We start from the raw sequence: 15977 nt of genomic DNA, 5'->3' as shown, positions 1-15977 counted from the left end.
TTTTTAAGGAAAAAGGTAGAGAATAACATCATAAAAATAGAATGCAAAAAGGAAAAGCCCGTAAAACCTTAATAGAGCTCTTTACGTTAGAGTTCAACGAAAAAGATAAAATATAGCGAACAAATTTGCTCCTATTATCTCCCTAAAATAAAACTCTCTCTCAACTTTTACTATAATTGGTTTATTTTTGTGAAGTAACTTATTTTAATAAAATATTGTATTCAAGAGTGATATATCTTTTGTGAGTGCTCAAATTAGGAACAATAGGATGTAAAAGTAAACACCTTAAGTTAAAAATATTAAAGACACCTTAACTATTCCATATAGATTTGATATTAATTAAAATCGAATACAAATTTATTTAAATGCTTTTGCATTTTGTTATTTGAGTTTATGACTCTATGTGCCTCATACACGCAAAAGCATTGCTTGCCTTCTTTTCGGGAGTGCAAATTCTTCTTCTATTTCCTCTCAATCGCTGATAAAAGAGGAAATGACTTAACTAAAAGACTCCTTGTTAGCCCACAAAAATTCCCAGCCACCGATCACCACCCGCGTCTCCGGTACTACTTTCTAGTTCTTCTGTTGCATCCTGGTAAACCCTAGCTCGGTTTTCTCGCCGGTATCAATCCCTTCTTTCGATTCTTCTCCTCTTCCGAATCCCCTGGTACCTTCAGAAGGTTGGTTCCAATCGCAGCTGAGACCGAAGGACTTTTTTTGACAATTTGTTCCAGATTCATACCATCGTTATTCCTGTAATTAATCTCATTTGCAGATGGTTTATGTTTGATTACCCTTTCTAGTTTTCGTACGTTTTGATTTGATGCGAATTGGCAGTAGTTTTGATTTCTGGTGGATTCTTAACTCGGAGTTTGAAATGTCAGCTTCCGACGACGGCAGTTCATCACCTCGATCACAGGTGTGCTCCTTTCTTTATCATCAAAGTAGTTAATTGTAAATTGGAGTTAATTTTAAGTTAATGACCGTTTTGCGTTTGATCTCTTTTTAAATGGATGTTCAAAGTCCTTAAATGCTCGTGATTTGTGTAATTAGCAGACCATTAGCTATTGTAGACACTGAAACCTTTTTGTACAATTCGTTAGGAATCATGACTCATTGAGCGCTTACATTTAATATTTGCCTGAGATCCAACACTGCAAGGTGAGGCTTCCTTTGCAAACTCTTATTTCAGTTAAGGGAAATTAAATGTTCTTCCAAAATTGCAAAAGTTTCAAAGAATGCTTATTTGTCATATTGTTCCAATGATAAATTGGCGCCAGTTTGCGGATGTTGTGTGTTAAACTAGTTCAAATTGAGAAAAAAAATTGTGGATTGTTTAGAATAAAAGCTTTTACAAGATGATTTTGTAATGCTTTTTTTAACTTGCAATTAAGAGGTTGACTGATTTACCTCCTTAAGAACCATGAGAAATAACCATTCATCTAAGGAATACCAAATTGAGATTATATTTGGTTTAAGTATATTATGACAAGCCAACTCATAATTAGATTGCATTACTTAACCCAGCAACATTTGTTTCTCTCTGTTGTGATTTGGCATTCAGCTATGCTCTCAAGCGTTTGGAGACTTGCTCGACTCCATAATTGTAGATGTGGCATCAGAATGCCACCGGATAGCCCGGCTAGGTCTGGACCGAAATCTGGAAGAGGAGGAGGAAGAACTTAGACTCTCGGCTCAGGCAAGGGTGGCAGATCCTAGCAGTAGTAGTGATGGTAATAGCAAGAACATGGTTGATATATTCGGGCAGACTCATCCTGCTATTGCCAGTGAGATCTTTGATTGCATGAACTGTGGGAGACCAATAGTTGCTGGCCGGTTCGCACCGCACTTAGAGAAGTGCATGGGGAAGGTGGGTTCTTTCTGCTGCTTCTGTCATTGGATCTATATGAATCTAGGGTATTCATTAGTTCAATCCTATTAGTATGGATATTATAATGCAGAGTATGCATGTCTATGATTAAATTATCACATGAAGGTTCTTTTTCCTTGCCCTCACTTTTTTTTTTTCCAAATATTCTTGACAGTTTTCGTTCCTGGTCATTTCAGGGGCGGAAAGCAAGGCAAAAGATGACGAGAAGCACTACAATGACACAGAGCAGGAGTTCCCGTGGTAGCCCAATATCCGTCTATGCTCCATACTCTACTGCCAACAGCATCAACAGAGTTCCAAATGGTGGTAGTGGTGCTTCTGCAGAGTACAAAGACTATGCATTTGATGAGCCATGAGATGCCAACCAAGGTCATGTTTCATAACTTTGTGGCATCTAAATTGTCATGATGCTGAAACTTCACAAGGTTCCATACTTCAGGACCTGAAGAATGTGGTTGCATCTTTTTGGCCGTTTTATTAGATAAATAAATATATAACTGTTTTGTCATTTGATTTTCTTCACCTTAAATGTCTTTGAAAGTCTAATTCTTACGAAATAACTAATTAAGTTAAGAAAGAAAGTTTTGATTATGTAAAAGAAGATTCTTAAGATATATTACTCTTCACTGGCTTACACATTCTTTATATTCCATATGCCTATTCCTTTATTCCCATTTCTCCTGGAAATCTAATTACTAACTCTGATAGAAAGAATCCAAAATGTCATACAGAGCAAGATGCTTTACTGCATTTAGACAAGATGTCTTTGTCATGTTTGCTTAGTCCTTTCAAATCAAATGTTAAACCTGTATCTAGCAATGAAATCCATGATGAAATTTGAGGTTATGTGGATGTCACTTTTGCGCACAACCTTTAGTTTCATAATTCTTACAGGTCAACTCTGCTGAAATGATGAAACAGGGAATACATTATGTCAAATCAAATTTCACTGAGCCATTATCTACTGAATAATTTCACCTAGCTGCATTTTTGTGTTCACATAATTTTTTTTTTCTAAGTAGGTGAATGCATTTTTTGGGCTGTACCAGGCTTTTTAATTTCTTCCTATAGATTTTCTGGCTAGTGGTCATAAAGTGTTTGGTTGCAGCTTCTATCAGCTCTCGTATGTTTTAATTTAATTAAGGCTGTATTTTTTGTTAAACCGAAATCATCAAACTCTCAGAGTTGTGAGTTCGGAAGTCGGTTCTTATCTTCTTGATGTCATGGTGCAAGTCTAATCTCCTTAATACTTAGAAAACAAAAAATTATGATAATCTTATTTCCAGTTCCTTGACTTAGATCACTTGAGCTTTACAGTCTTTCCTGCTACCTGTTGATGATCTTGGACAACTTCGAACTGAATATTATTTTTCTTTTTCTTGGGAGAAAAGATATAAGGACATGCATGCAGGAGCTATTACTTGTGTTCAAATACAAGATGATTTGATCAAGTATCTCCCTATTTCAGTTGGATTACATCAAAGATCAGCCTTAAGCCCATATCTTTTTGCTTTAGTCATGGATGGTCTTACTAGACATTTGCAAAAAGTTGTACCTTGGTGTATTTTTTTTGTTGATGATATTCTTCTTGTTGATAAGACTAGAGAGGGAGTTGAAGGTAACTTGAATTATGGAGGTTAACTTTAGAGTCTAAAGGCTTTTTTTTTAGTAGATCTAAAATTGAATATATGGAGTGTTATTTTAGTAATAATAGATTTAGTGGGGGATGGTGTTTTGGGCGATCAAGTTATTAATAAGAGCACTCGTTTAAGATATCTTGGTTCCATTGTTCAGAGTGATGGTGAAATAGATGGGGATATTATTAGTAGAATTCAAGTTGGATGGTTGAAGTGGAGAAATACTTTGGGCTTGTTGTGTGATGTAAAAGTTGATCCCTCTCAAACTTAAGGGAAAATTATATAAGATGGTAGTGAGACTTGCAATGCTTTATGGTATAGAATGTTGTCCATTAAAAGAGACATAATATTATGTTTTGCAGAGTCGAGGATGCTCTGTTGGATGAGTGGCTTTACCCTTAGAGATAGCATACGAAATGAGCATATACGTAGAAAGGTTGGAGTAGGTCCAGTGGAAAATAAGATTAGAGAGAGTCGCCATAGATGGTTTGGTCATATAAAACAACGACCTTGTGATGACTTGGTTAGGAAAGTAGATGAATTAGGTTTGATTTATGTTAAGAAAGTTAGAAGTAGACACAAAAAAACTTGGTTAGTAAGTATTAGAAATCAACTTTTTTTATTAGATTTATATGAGAATTTGACTCTTAATAGCACAATGGAGAAAAAAGATTCATGTAGCAGATCCCACATAGTGGGATAAAACTTGTTGTTGGGAGAAAATATATAATGGATGGCAGATCCTTTGTGCTTTTGTTTTGAATGAGCTTATAGGCTTGGAGGAATTCTGATAAATGAATGCTTTCTAAGATGTTACTTAAAATTTAAGTTTTGTTTGGAACAATTTTATTATTGTTGCCAAAAGTAGCTTTGTAGTATATAAATTTCTAGTTTAAGAAATTTTTGTACTAGATATTTGTTTAAAAAAATAGTAAGAAGGCTATCCAAAATGAAGCCTTAGTAAAGATGGATTCTAAATTTTTTACAGTTATGTTGAGGTTAGCATAATATATTAATGATTAATTATTATTTGTCTTGTACTTGCCTTAAAAGAAATTTTTTTTTAATTTTTAAATTTTGTTATGATAAAATTTTAATCAAAATATTATCATAATTTTTTTCTTTTTTTACGCAAACGGTTGATTTTGAGTAGATCTTGAAACTTTTAAATTTCCTTCGAAATAAGTATAATGAACGAAAAATTAATTTAAATTTGTATAGCACTCATCAAGGTTTGGTCACTTAAGATGTCGACCTTTCGATGAATTGATTATGAGAGTAGATTTATGTGATCCGACTTATGTTGAGAAGATTAGAGGTAGATCTAAAAAGATTTGGTTATAAAATATTAAGAATGATTTTTTTATTTTATTAAAATAAGATTTGACTCTAATGTAACACAATGAAGAAAAATAATTCATATAGCCGTCCTCACTAAATAAAGTAGTTAAAAGAAATCTGCTTGGCAAACAGGATCCCATTTGAAAAAAAAAACTATTGCTCTTACCAACTTATTATTAGATAGAAGGATACAGATATGCCCGAAATACATGACTTTCTTCTGGATTTTGCATCATTTGGAGGTCACGGGTGATAGTCCAGAGCAAAAAAAAATTGAAGCAGTACAATCATTTGATTAAGAAGCACAATTTTAATTATGGAATATTTTGAAAAATCTCTCATAATTTGTTCTATTATTAGACCAAGCCTGATCAGCAGGTTGTTGGTAAATAAAAAAATAAATAAAAAAAAAAACATAAATTGAAGTCACCATTGCCTAAAATAACCAAGAATGTAATAATCAATACAAAATATTGCAAAAATTAGTACATTTCGAAGGTATTATTAGTGTATTCTTATGTGAAAAACATTTATAGGCACTATGCTATGACAAAATAAAATACATTACTCTAAACCCTAAATTTTGAAGTCTAAATATATGATTCACATGCATTGTGAGCCTTTTCTAATTTATGAGTTAGTCAGGTCAATACAAAGGCTATCATTATAAGCTCAAATTTTAGTTGTAAGAAAATGTGATCTACATCCACCATTATGGGTATTTACCAAGAGTATTCTACATGTGGAATAATGTTGATTTTAGATATTGGTGACTATAAAATTGTATTAATACTAATTGATAAAAAGAATTGTTCGATGATTATTTTTTTGGGGAAAATTGGGTGTAGATTTTTAAAGTTTCTCAATATTGTAATCGAATGCAACATTGTAAATAATATATATATATATATATATATATATATTATCTCTGGGGATAAAAATATTACTCTCTAATCAATTTAGATATAAATATAAAAAAGGCTTTTTTATCGTAATTAATGTAATTGAATTATGCAAAGAAGTTCATACAATCCTTGAGAATTAAAAGATGTTCAATTGCATATTTAATTACAATAATTTAGTTGTCTTCATTAATTTCATAATCAAATTTATAATGAAAAATGACATATCATCCCAAAGGATAATAATATCATTTCTTACTGAGAATTTGGAATATGACGATAATGATATTTTGAAAAGTTTTGGATTTTAGTCTTTGATTTTTCCAAAAGAATGATTTCCCTCATCTTATTTAGGAGCTAAATAAGATGAGGTTTATTTTAATCTAGGGTCTTGAGTCTCCTATAAAGGCAAGCTTTTATGGCTAATTACATCGTAAGAAAGACAAATTTCCTATGAATACTCTCGATTAAAATAGTGGTGGATATTTTGTTAGATTCTCACTGATTGGAGCAAGGTAAAGAGATTGGAATTTTCAAATGAGATTAGTTCAAACTTGAGCATTTCGTTCTGGAAGTTAATGAAGGAAGAGTATGAGGCTTTTTGAAATTCTACAATAATTCAGAAATGCCCCATTTTATCCTTTGTTAGGCTTTAAGTTTTGGAGAAGAAGAATTTTATGTTTGTATTGACTTTTTAGTAGGAATTTGGGATTATATTCCCGATAGTGAGGACTTAAGATTTGATGTCTGCCTCATATCCTATATCTAAGTTGGGCATTACACGATAGTAGCCTGAACCTATTCCAATGCACTTTGGACTTATATCGGCTTGAATTGTAAAGTTAGCTAAACCACCTAAGCGCTTAAAACTATGACTTCGATCTCATGGAAGATGGGTAGGCTGTTATTTAAGTTTTTGAAAATTTTGGACCAACATCTGGATAATATCCTAAATGACCCCTTTACTTATGAGTGGTATAATTATACACAATGTAATTAAATTTTAATTGACTTTCAATTCTTCTAATACAATGCTTACAAATTGACTCTTTATGCTAAAATGATATGCTTGAACTTCAAAAATAGGTATAGAAAATATATTTTTTCCTAGAGAGCACAACAGCCCCTAAGACAGAACTGTACTTTAATCGGCCAAGTTTTCTTCTACTACTCACAGGCAGGGAGGTGCCTAATAAGGATAGAAGAAAGGTATGAATGCCTGAGAACTCCAGACATGCTCTAGCGTACTTCTTAGGAACATTTATCTTTCTATGTGAATGTGGGCTCCGAAAATTCGGCCCCAGCCTCCCCTGCTACTTTTTCAATGGGGTTTTAAAAGATTATGTTCCGGGGTAAATTTTAGGAATGCATATGAGTTTGTAAATAAGACACTGCCCAGAGATTTCACCCTCATTTTGTGAGGACTTTATGATCCGAGTTCTGGTTTCATATAGGTGCAAGTCCTTATAGTTAATTACACCTCTCAATAACAAGAGAGAACTTTTGATTAAGGCTAGTTGTCAATCATATATATAGATATATGCGTTATCTGGCATATAGTAGCAACAATGGGCATTTGGAATTTGAAGGGTTGATATTTAATATTGAAATTTTACCATCTTTCACTTAAAACGGATGGTGGGGGAATGAATGATAAACCGGATCAAGATCCCGTGGTTCCGTCGTCCAGGGACATTGTGGTCTCTGGTCTACTTAGTCAGATGAGGTAGTTGATCCAACCTAATAGAAGGATCCTTGTTAGCAACTATAGGTTACTTCATCTAAGAGTACATTATAGACCTAGCGGGGAGTATTTATTTAAGGGGACAAATTTGAATCCACCTTAGCTAACAGAGAGCTTTGTGCCTTATCGATTATATCCTATTGATTCATAAATCAAGAATTTGATGCCACTAAGGAATATAGCACATTCTTATTGGCAGGAGATTATTTGAGAATGAATCATAGTGATATTTTTGACTCGGCATTAGCTTTATGTGAGCTGAATTAAAATTTAGTTTGTCTACCCTAACAAATTATGATGGAGGGTAGATGGATTTTGCATTAAGTGATTTGATGGTTGATTTTTATTTTAAATATTTAGAATTTTGGAATTTTGGATTTTTGGCTTTTTGTTGGTATTTAGGTGGAGCTTAGAAGGCATTTACAAGTGTTTGTGATGTTGGATGACTATGGCACCCTAAGAGGGGGGGGGGGGGATGAATTGGGATTTTTAAAATTTTTATTAAAAGAAGGAAATTAAAATGATTTTAAAGTTATTTTGATAAGAATAAGAAATCTCACGTTTTTTATGAAATAGATAAAGAAAATAGATACAAGAAATGAAAATTAAGAGGTACAATATTTTTACGTGGTTCGACCTAGATTACAATCCGACCTATGTCCACACTAGCCAACTCTCAGGCTAGAATTCACTACTCCCATGTTTGCTTTGCAAATCTCACTTCTTTAAACTAAATAAGTTTTTTACAACCTAAGTACTCTCCTACACTGGCGAGTACAACAAAATCTAATTATAATTTAAACTTCACTAAGCCAAATGGCTTAGATAAAAAAATGATAAATACAATTTGATGTAAATAATATAGGCACAAATTATCTTCTAGTAAAATATTCATAATATTTGGGGTGATCTTACAAATTAATTTTAATCACCTCACTACTTGCAAATGGAATATTAAATTTGCTCACTTTAAGATAGATTTATATTTTGATAAAAGTATTAATAATATTTTAAAATATTTTCTTACTAATTTAAACTTTAACTCTAAAAAGAAAAAGAATTAGATTTTAAATGTAAATCTATACTATATTAAAGAAAATAAAAAATACTTGCTTTGCTAACTTTATGGATTTAAAAGTTGATTTAAAAAAACTTAATATAACATTACTCACTAGTATTTCACCAAATAATAAATATTTTTAAGAAAGAAATATATGGTCAAAGCTAAAAGAGAAGAATGCTAAATATTTTGTGAAGAAAGCAAACTCAAGAATTCAAGAGATGTTATTCAAATTTTTTGTCTTGATGTCATTTCACCAAGGATTTCATCTTCCAGAATGAAAAGAGCTATTGGGAATAAAATAGTAAGTTCTACCCTCAAATTTAGATGTAAGCAGTAAGAAGCATAGAAAAATTACTGGAGATTTCCTTTTTTGAGTAGCTTACATGAAGAGGAAAGAGGTTGATTAATAGGGAAATGGTAAGCAAGCAAATATTAATAAACTATTAATCTAATATAAGTTTATCAACTAATATATTATATTTGATATAAGACTTTATTTATATAAATAAATATAATTTCAAACGCTCATGAAATGGTAGTATGATAAGTCAAAAGAGCTTCATATGCATCCAAAAAGAGGAACGAGCTAGATCGGAATTATATAAAATAGATAATGTTTGAATCTTTATTATAAATTCTAAAGATGAAATAAGTAATATAACTATCAATTTTATTACGAAATTCAGGAATCGTAATGAAAAAAATTAACATGTTTTTATCAAATAATATATATTCAGATAAAAAAAAAACTTCTATCATTTTTTAAATATTTAAGGATATATTGAATAATAATATAATAATATGATGTATTTTATATAAAATTAATCATAAATCAATAAATATATGTGAAATAAGTTAATTTAGAATAAATACATAATTCAAGTTTTACCACATAAGGTTTTTACATTTAATTTCTCTAATTATATATCTTTCCGTATTTGATAACAATTATGTAATCAATGAAGTTCATCAATTTTATTTAATAAAGAAATCTTATAGATTTCTATATCAAGATTAATATATAATTAATAGATATTTAGATTATGAGCAAATCAAATCATGCAAGTAAATATTAATTAACCACTAGCATAGTCCTACGATAATATAAAGTCCTTCAAGTTGTCCATCTTGGTTCATCTTAATCTCAACATTTGATTGAACTTGTGTTATGCAATATAAATCTCATAAGTAATTACTATGCATATTATTACACCTGAAATACTTATCACACAAATAAGAACTTCCAAGCATATGTTTGTTATCATCAAAATCTCTAAAATAGGTCATGAGGTAGATAATATCAATAATCTCTCCCTTTTTGATGATGACAAACTTATGTTGGGTATAGTTATAATAAAGGTGAAAATTGATCTTTTATCATAACTTTGAACCATTAGAAAAATATATATGATAATTGAGAAATATTTTTGAATGCTAATTTGCTAAAAAAAATAATTCTCCAGCTAAATATATGCATGTAAAAAGAATTATGACTAACATATATAATTCTTCTCCCCCATTGACAACATAAAAAAGAATAATTAAAAATAAAAAATAAATTTAAATGTTAGGATCTAACATCTAAAGCATACGTCTTAACATGCAAAATCTCTCTCCAGCTAAAGGTTTTGTAAAGATATCAACTATTTGAGAATTCGTGTTTACTAAATTTATATTTACATCACCTTTATTAACATGATCTTTAATAAAATGGTATCTAATCTCTATATGTTTAGTTTGTGAATTTTGTATTGGATTTTTTGTTAAACTTATAGCACTTGTATTATTATATTTAATGGGAATATTTTTAAGCTTAATTTTAAAATCTTTTATTTGTTGCTTTAACTATAAAATTTGAGCAACACAACTACCTATGGCTATTTACTCTGCTTCATCAGTGGATAGAGCGACTAAATTTTATTTTCTAAAAGACCATGAAATAAGTGACGATCTTAAAAATTGAAAGGTTTTAGATGTACTTTTTCTATCAACCTTACAACCAGCATAGTTTGCATTAGAATATGCAACTAAATTACATGATAATAAATTTTTGGAATACCATAAACCTAACTTATGAGTTCCAATCAAATAGCGAAATATTCTCTTAACTACTCTTTAGTTTGATTTCTTAGGATTAGCTTGAAATCTTGCACATAACATACAACAAATATAATATAAGACATATTAGCGGTATGATACAAAAATGAACCTATCATACTCCTATAAAGTTTTTGATCTATTAGTTTTCCCGATTCATCTAAATCAAGTCTAGTTGATGGGCTTATTGGAGTTTTACTCAATTTGAATATCTTCATATCAAACTTTTCTAATAATTCACTTGGTTTGACATATGAATGTGCCAAACTCTAGTTATTTTACTTAAAATCTTAAGAAAAAGGTGAGTTCTCCCATCATACTCATTTCAAATTCTTTTAACATTAATGAGGAAACTCATGGCATAAACTGTAATTTATACTTCCAAAAAATATATCATCAACATAAATGTGTATAATAATCAAATAATCTTCATTATTTTTGATAAAAAGAGTTGTATCTACCTAACTTTTTCTAAAATTATGTTCAATTAAAAAATTACTTAACCTATCATACCAAGCATGTGGAGCCTATTTTAAACCATATATTTCTTTCTTTAATTTATATACATGATTAAGAAAAGTAATGCTTTCAAAACTTGGTGGTTGTTCTACAAAAGCATCTTGATCAATATACCCATTTAAAAGTTCACTTTTAACATCCATTTGATAAAGTTTAAAGTCCTTAAAACAAGCAAAAGTAAGGAGTAATCTAATGGCTTCTAGTCTTGCTATGGGTGCAAAAGATTCTTCAAAGTCTATTCCTTCGATTTGTGTGTACTCTTATGCAACTAATCTAACTTTATTTCTGATAATACTTCCTGAGTGATCTAGCTTATTTTTATAAACCCATTTAGTTCCAATTATATTTTGATCATGAGGTCTTGTGATAAACACCCAAACATCATTTCTTATAAATTGGTTAAGTTCCTCTTCCATAGCAATCATTCAAAAATCATCTTCTACATCTTCATATATATTTTTAGGTTCAATTTTTGATAGAAATGCAAAACGTTCTACTTCATCCCTAAGATTTCTCCTAGTCTTAACACCATGAGAAGGATCACTAATTATTAATTCTTTTGGTTGATTTCTATTATATCCCCATTCTTTAAGCAATGAATCATCCTCTTCTTCCTAATTTATTTTCTTTATATTTTCAATATCATCATCATTCAAATTATTTCTTATTAACTCTATTGGATTTTCATAAAAAATTACATGAACGGATTCTTCAATAATTAATTTTCTCTTATTAAAAACTCTAAAAGATTTTTAAAAAATTAAATATCCTAAGAATATACCATCATCAGACTTACTATCAAATTTACCTAAAGGATCCTTGTCATTATTTAAATAAAATACTTGCATCCAAAAACATGTAAATGACTAATCTTAGGTTCCTTTCCAAAACAAATTTCATAAGGGATCTTTTTAAGAATTGGTCTTAAATAAACTCTATTTGTAACATAACATGCAATTTTATTACTTATGCCCAAAAATACTTTGGAAGTTTATATTCATCTAACATTTATCTACCTAATTCTACCAAAGTACGATTCTTTCTTTCAACTACACCATTTTGTTGATGAGTCATAGGAGCTAAAAAATTATATCTAATTTCATTTTCATCACAATAATTTTCAAATAATTTATTTTCAAATTCTCCATCATGATCTATTTGAATTCTATAAATCAAATAATCTTATTCTCATTGAATATACTTGAAAAATTTTCTAAAATCATCAAATGCATTATTTTTATTAGCTAAGAATAATACCTAAGTATATCTTGAATAATCATCTATAATAACAAATCCATAATTTTTACCCCCTAAACTAATTGTTTTAATTGGCCCAAATAAGTCCATGTGTAATAATTCTAATGGTCTACTCATAGAAACTATATTTATACTCTTGAATGAACTTTCATGTGTAATTATTCAAATGCATGCATCACGTATAGAATCCAAATGAAAATTAATTTTTGGTAAACCAACTACGAAATCATGTTTAGAAATTTTATTTAAAGTGTGGACATTTGCATGACATAGCCTTCTATGCCGTAACCAAACATCATCATTTATAGATTTCATGCAAAATTAATTCAAATTAACATCATTTGTATTCTCTAAATCAATTAAATAAATATTTTTATTTCTATTTCCTATAATTAAAATAGTGTCATTATTTCTAATAATGCAATGTGAAGCATAAAAAGAAACATTTAAACCTTTATCGCATAATTGACTAATTGATATAGTTATGTTTTAAACCAGAAACAAATAAGACTTTTTCTAAAGTAATAGAGTTCTTACATATGGATCCAATGCAAATAATGTTTCCCTTCGCATTATATCCATATGTTACATATCCTCCATCACTTGATTCTAATGTAGAGAATTTTACTTTATCGCAAGTCATATGTTTTGAACATCCACTGTCCATGTACCACATGCCTTCATTGATTTTACTTTGAAGGCATTCCTATAAAAGAAAAATCAAATGTTAACTATTGGAACCCAAATATTTTTGGGTCCACATTCTAAATGAGTAGTATGATAGCTATAATGTATGTTATATGAAGTGCTTGCATTTTTTGGAACCCCTACAAAAGATGAGTGGTTAGCATTCTGTGATTTACGAGCACAATAATTAAATAAGATATGTCCTTTTCTACCATATTATTTATATAAAATATTAGTGTTTGTATATGGCTTTGCATGATGTCTATGTGACATATAAGAAGAATTTTTTTTTTATGTTGTAGTTGATGGGACTTTATAATAAACATGTTAATTCATGCATATATATAATATTTCTTTTAATAGAATATTTTTTCTATCAAATTTACAAATAAGTAAAGAATGATCTAATAAAGAACTTTTTTTATTTTTCAAATCATCACATTTTTTTTAAATCATTAAAATATATATCTAAATTTTTATGCTCCTTTTCTAAAACATCATTTTTTTAAAATTTTTTATATTCAATAACTAATTCATTAAAATCATCATCTAATTCTTCATAAGAAATATCATTACATACCTCTTGAGAATCACAATCTGATTCTCTTCCTGCCATAAGGAAAATGTTCACCTCTTCATCTGATGAACTTGATTCACCTAAATCTGAGTTAGCCCATAGAGCATTCTTTTTCTTCTTAAAATGCTTATTTTCTTTCTTGTCACTCTTTCCCTCTGCATCCATCTCTTACTTCTTTAAATCAATAAGATATGGAAAATCTCCTCTTATATCTCCAGGCTTCTTGCAATTATAACAAATAATCCCTTGTCATGCAGGAAATTCCTTAGTTTGATATTTATAATTTTTAGATTTCTTATACATATGATTTTTCTTCCTTAGTAAGCTTCCAAGTCTTCTAGAAAGCATAACCACCCCATCTATATCTTCATTAGAGCTTGATGAACTAGGTTCATCATTATCGTCAACCTGTAAGGATATAGTTTTACTTTTCTCTTTCTCTTTATTAGAAGGGATATCCAATTTATCCCTTTGAGCTATAATATGTTCATGTGCTATTAAAGAACCCAAAAGTTGATCAAGTGGATACATAGATAAATCTTTAGCCTCACTAATTATAGTTACTTTAGCATCCTATTCTTTTGGAAGGCATCTAAGAATCTTATAGACTAAGTATTGATTCTTATATATTCTTCCAAGAGAATGTAATTTATTAATTATTTTCATAAAACTTTTATACATATCAGAAATAGATTCAGAATGAGACATGTGAAATAATTCATATTAAAAAACAAGACTATTTATGTGAGCATCTCTAACCTCACTAGTACCTTCATAAGTTATAATTAATTTATCCTAAATTTTGTTTTGTTGAATTTATCATGAAATTTTTGATGTAATCATCTGAAAGAAGTGCACAATGCAAAGTATTACATTCCCTAACATTTAACTCATATAATTCCCTCTTTAATGTAGTCCATTCATCAAAAGTTTTTTCAATTATAATTCCATTAATTTCTTTAGTGGGTTTATGATATTGGTGTGTAAGCATGTGCCACATACGAGAGTCTTGCCCTCTTCAGAATTTACTAATTCTATTTTTTCAATAATCATACAAAACATTATCTAACATTGGTGGAAGATGAGTGGATTGTCCTTCAGGAAGTGAACCCTTAGGAAAACCTTATGCCATAGTTTTTAAGTAGATCTACTCCAGGATGTTAAGCAAAAATAAAAAGTGCCAAGGCTCTGATACTAATTATTGGATGACTATGGCACCCCAAGAGGGGGGGGGGGGGGAATTAGGGTTTTTTAAATTTTTATTAAATGAAGGAAATTATAATGATTTTAAAGTTATTTTGAAAAGAATAAGAAATCACACAATTTTTATAAAAAAGATAAAGAAAAATATATGCAAGAAATGAAAAAAAGAAGCAAAATATTTTTACAAGGTTTGGCCCAGATTCCAATCTGACCTATGTCCATGCTAGGAAACTCTTAGGCTCAAACTCACTAATCTCAGGTTTGATTTGTAAACCTTACTTCTTTAAACCAATGAAGTTCTTTACAACGTAAGTACTTTGCTACATACAAGCCAATCTAATTACAATTTAAACTTCACTAAGTCAAATGGCTTAGATAAAAAAAAGAAAAATACTATTCAATGTAAATAATACAAGCACAAATTTTCTTGCAGTACAATTTCCACAATATTTAAGGTGATCTTATAAATTAATTTTAATCATCTCACTACTTGTAAATGAAATATTAAATTTGCTCACTTTAAGATAGTTTTTATTTTGATAAAAATATAAATAATATTTTAAATAAAAATTAATTCTCAATGATTTAAAATTTATCTCTTCAAATAAAAAAATGAATTAGATTTTAAATGTAAATCCATGGCAAATTAAAGAAAATAAAAATTCTTGCTTTACTAACTTTATGGATTTAAAAGATATAATATAGAAAAACTTAATATAACATTACCCACTAGTATCTAATCATATGGGAAATTCAAAAAGTCTTCATATGCATCCAAAATAAGGCAAAAAATAGCTACCCAACCAATTATATTAAAATCCAATAATATTTGGAAATTCATTATAAATTCCAATGAGATCCGATTGAGTCATATAACTTATCATTTTTTATCTACAGAATTAAAGGAATCTAATGTAATGAATATTAAACCACTTTTTTTTCAAAATTATATCAAATTCAGTAAAATAAAAACATGAGCATGCTTTTTAAATATTTAAAGACATAGCATGTCCCCTTAAGAAGATTTTTATGATCTAAAATGCATAATAATATTATTTT

At 29.4% G+C, this 15977-nt stretch overlaps 1 protein-coding gene across 5 annotated transcripts; it reads left to right on the top strand.

The window, feature by feature from the left end:
- Positions 1-404: 404 nt before the first annotated feature.
- LOC110102555 (SAGA-associated factor 11 homolog) lies at positions 405-2529 on the top strand. 5 transcript variants are annotated; one of them, XM_028696190.1, is made up of 4 exons: positions 405-680; positions 841-919; positions 1565-1870; positions 2068-2529. In XM_028696190.1, the coding sequence occupies exons 2-4, from the start codon at positions 878-880 to the stop codon at positions 2245-2247; spliced, it is 528 nt and encodes a 175-aa protein (XP_028552023.1). In that variant the 5' UTR covers positions 405-680; positions 841-877; the 3' UTR covers positions 2248-2529. The 5 variants fall into 5 exon arrangements, with proteins under 5 accessions (XP_028552023.1, XP_020686587.1, XP_020686583.1 ...); XM_020830928.2 differs by having other exon boundaries at positions 838-919; XM_020830924.2 differs by having other exon boundaries at positions 776-919.
- Positions 2530-15977: the final 13448 nt, after the last annotated feature.

Source organism: Dendrobium catenatum, unplaced genomic scaffold (assembly GCF_001605985.2).
Source record: "Dendrobium catenatum unplaced genomic scaffold, ASM160598v2 fragScaff_scaffold_716, whole genome shotgun sequence".
Taxonomy (NCBI): domain Eukaryota; kingdom Viridiplantae; phylum Streptophyta; class Magnoliopsida; order Asparagales; family Orchidaceae; genus Dendrobium; species Dendrobium catenatum.
The sequence above is the reverse complement of the archived record's forward strand: the minus strand, read 5'-3'. Positions and strand labels throughout refer to the sequence as shown.

What these genes read in the sequence shown, in the direction of transcription:
- LOC110102555 (XM_020830924.2), top strand. Translation starts at nt 824, where the DNA reads ATGCGAATTGGCAGTAGTTTTGATTTCTGGTGGATTCTTAACTCGGAG. An exon ending in GTTCATCACCTCGATCACAG is followed by an intron (nt 920 to 1,564) that starts GTGTGCTCCTTT and finishes TTTGGCATTCAG; the next exon opens with CTATGCTCTCAAGCGTTTGG. An exon ending in TAGAGAAGTGCATGGGGAAG is followed by an intron (nt 1,871 to 2,067) that starts GTGGGTTCTTTC and finishes TGGTCATTTCAG; the next exon opens with GGGCGGAAAGCAAGGCAAAA.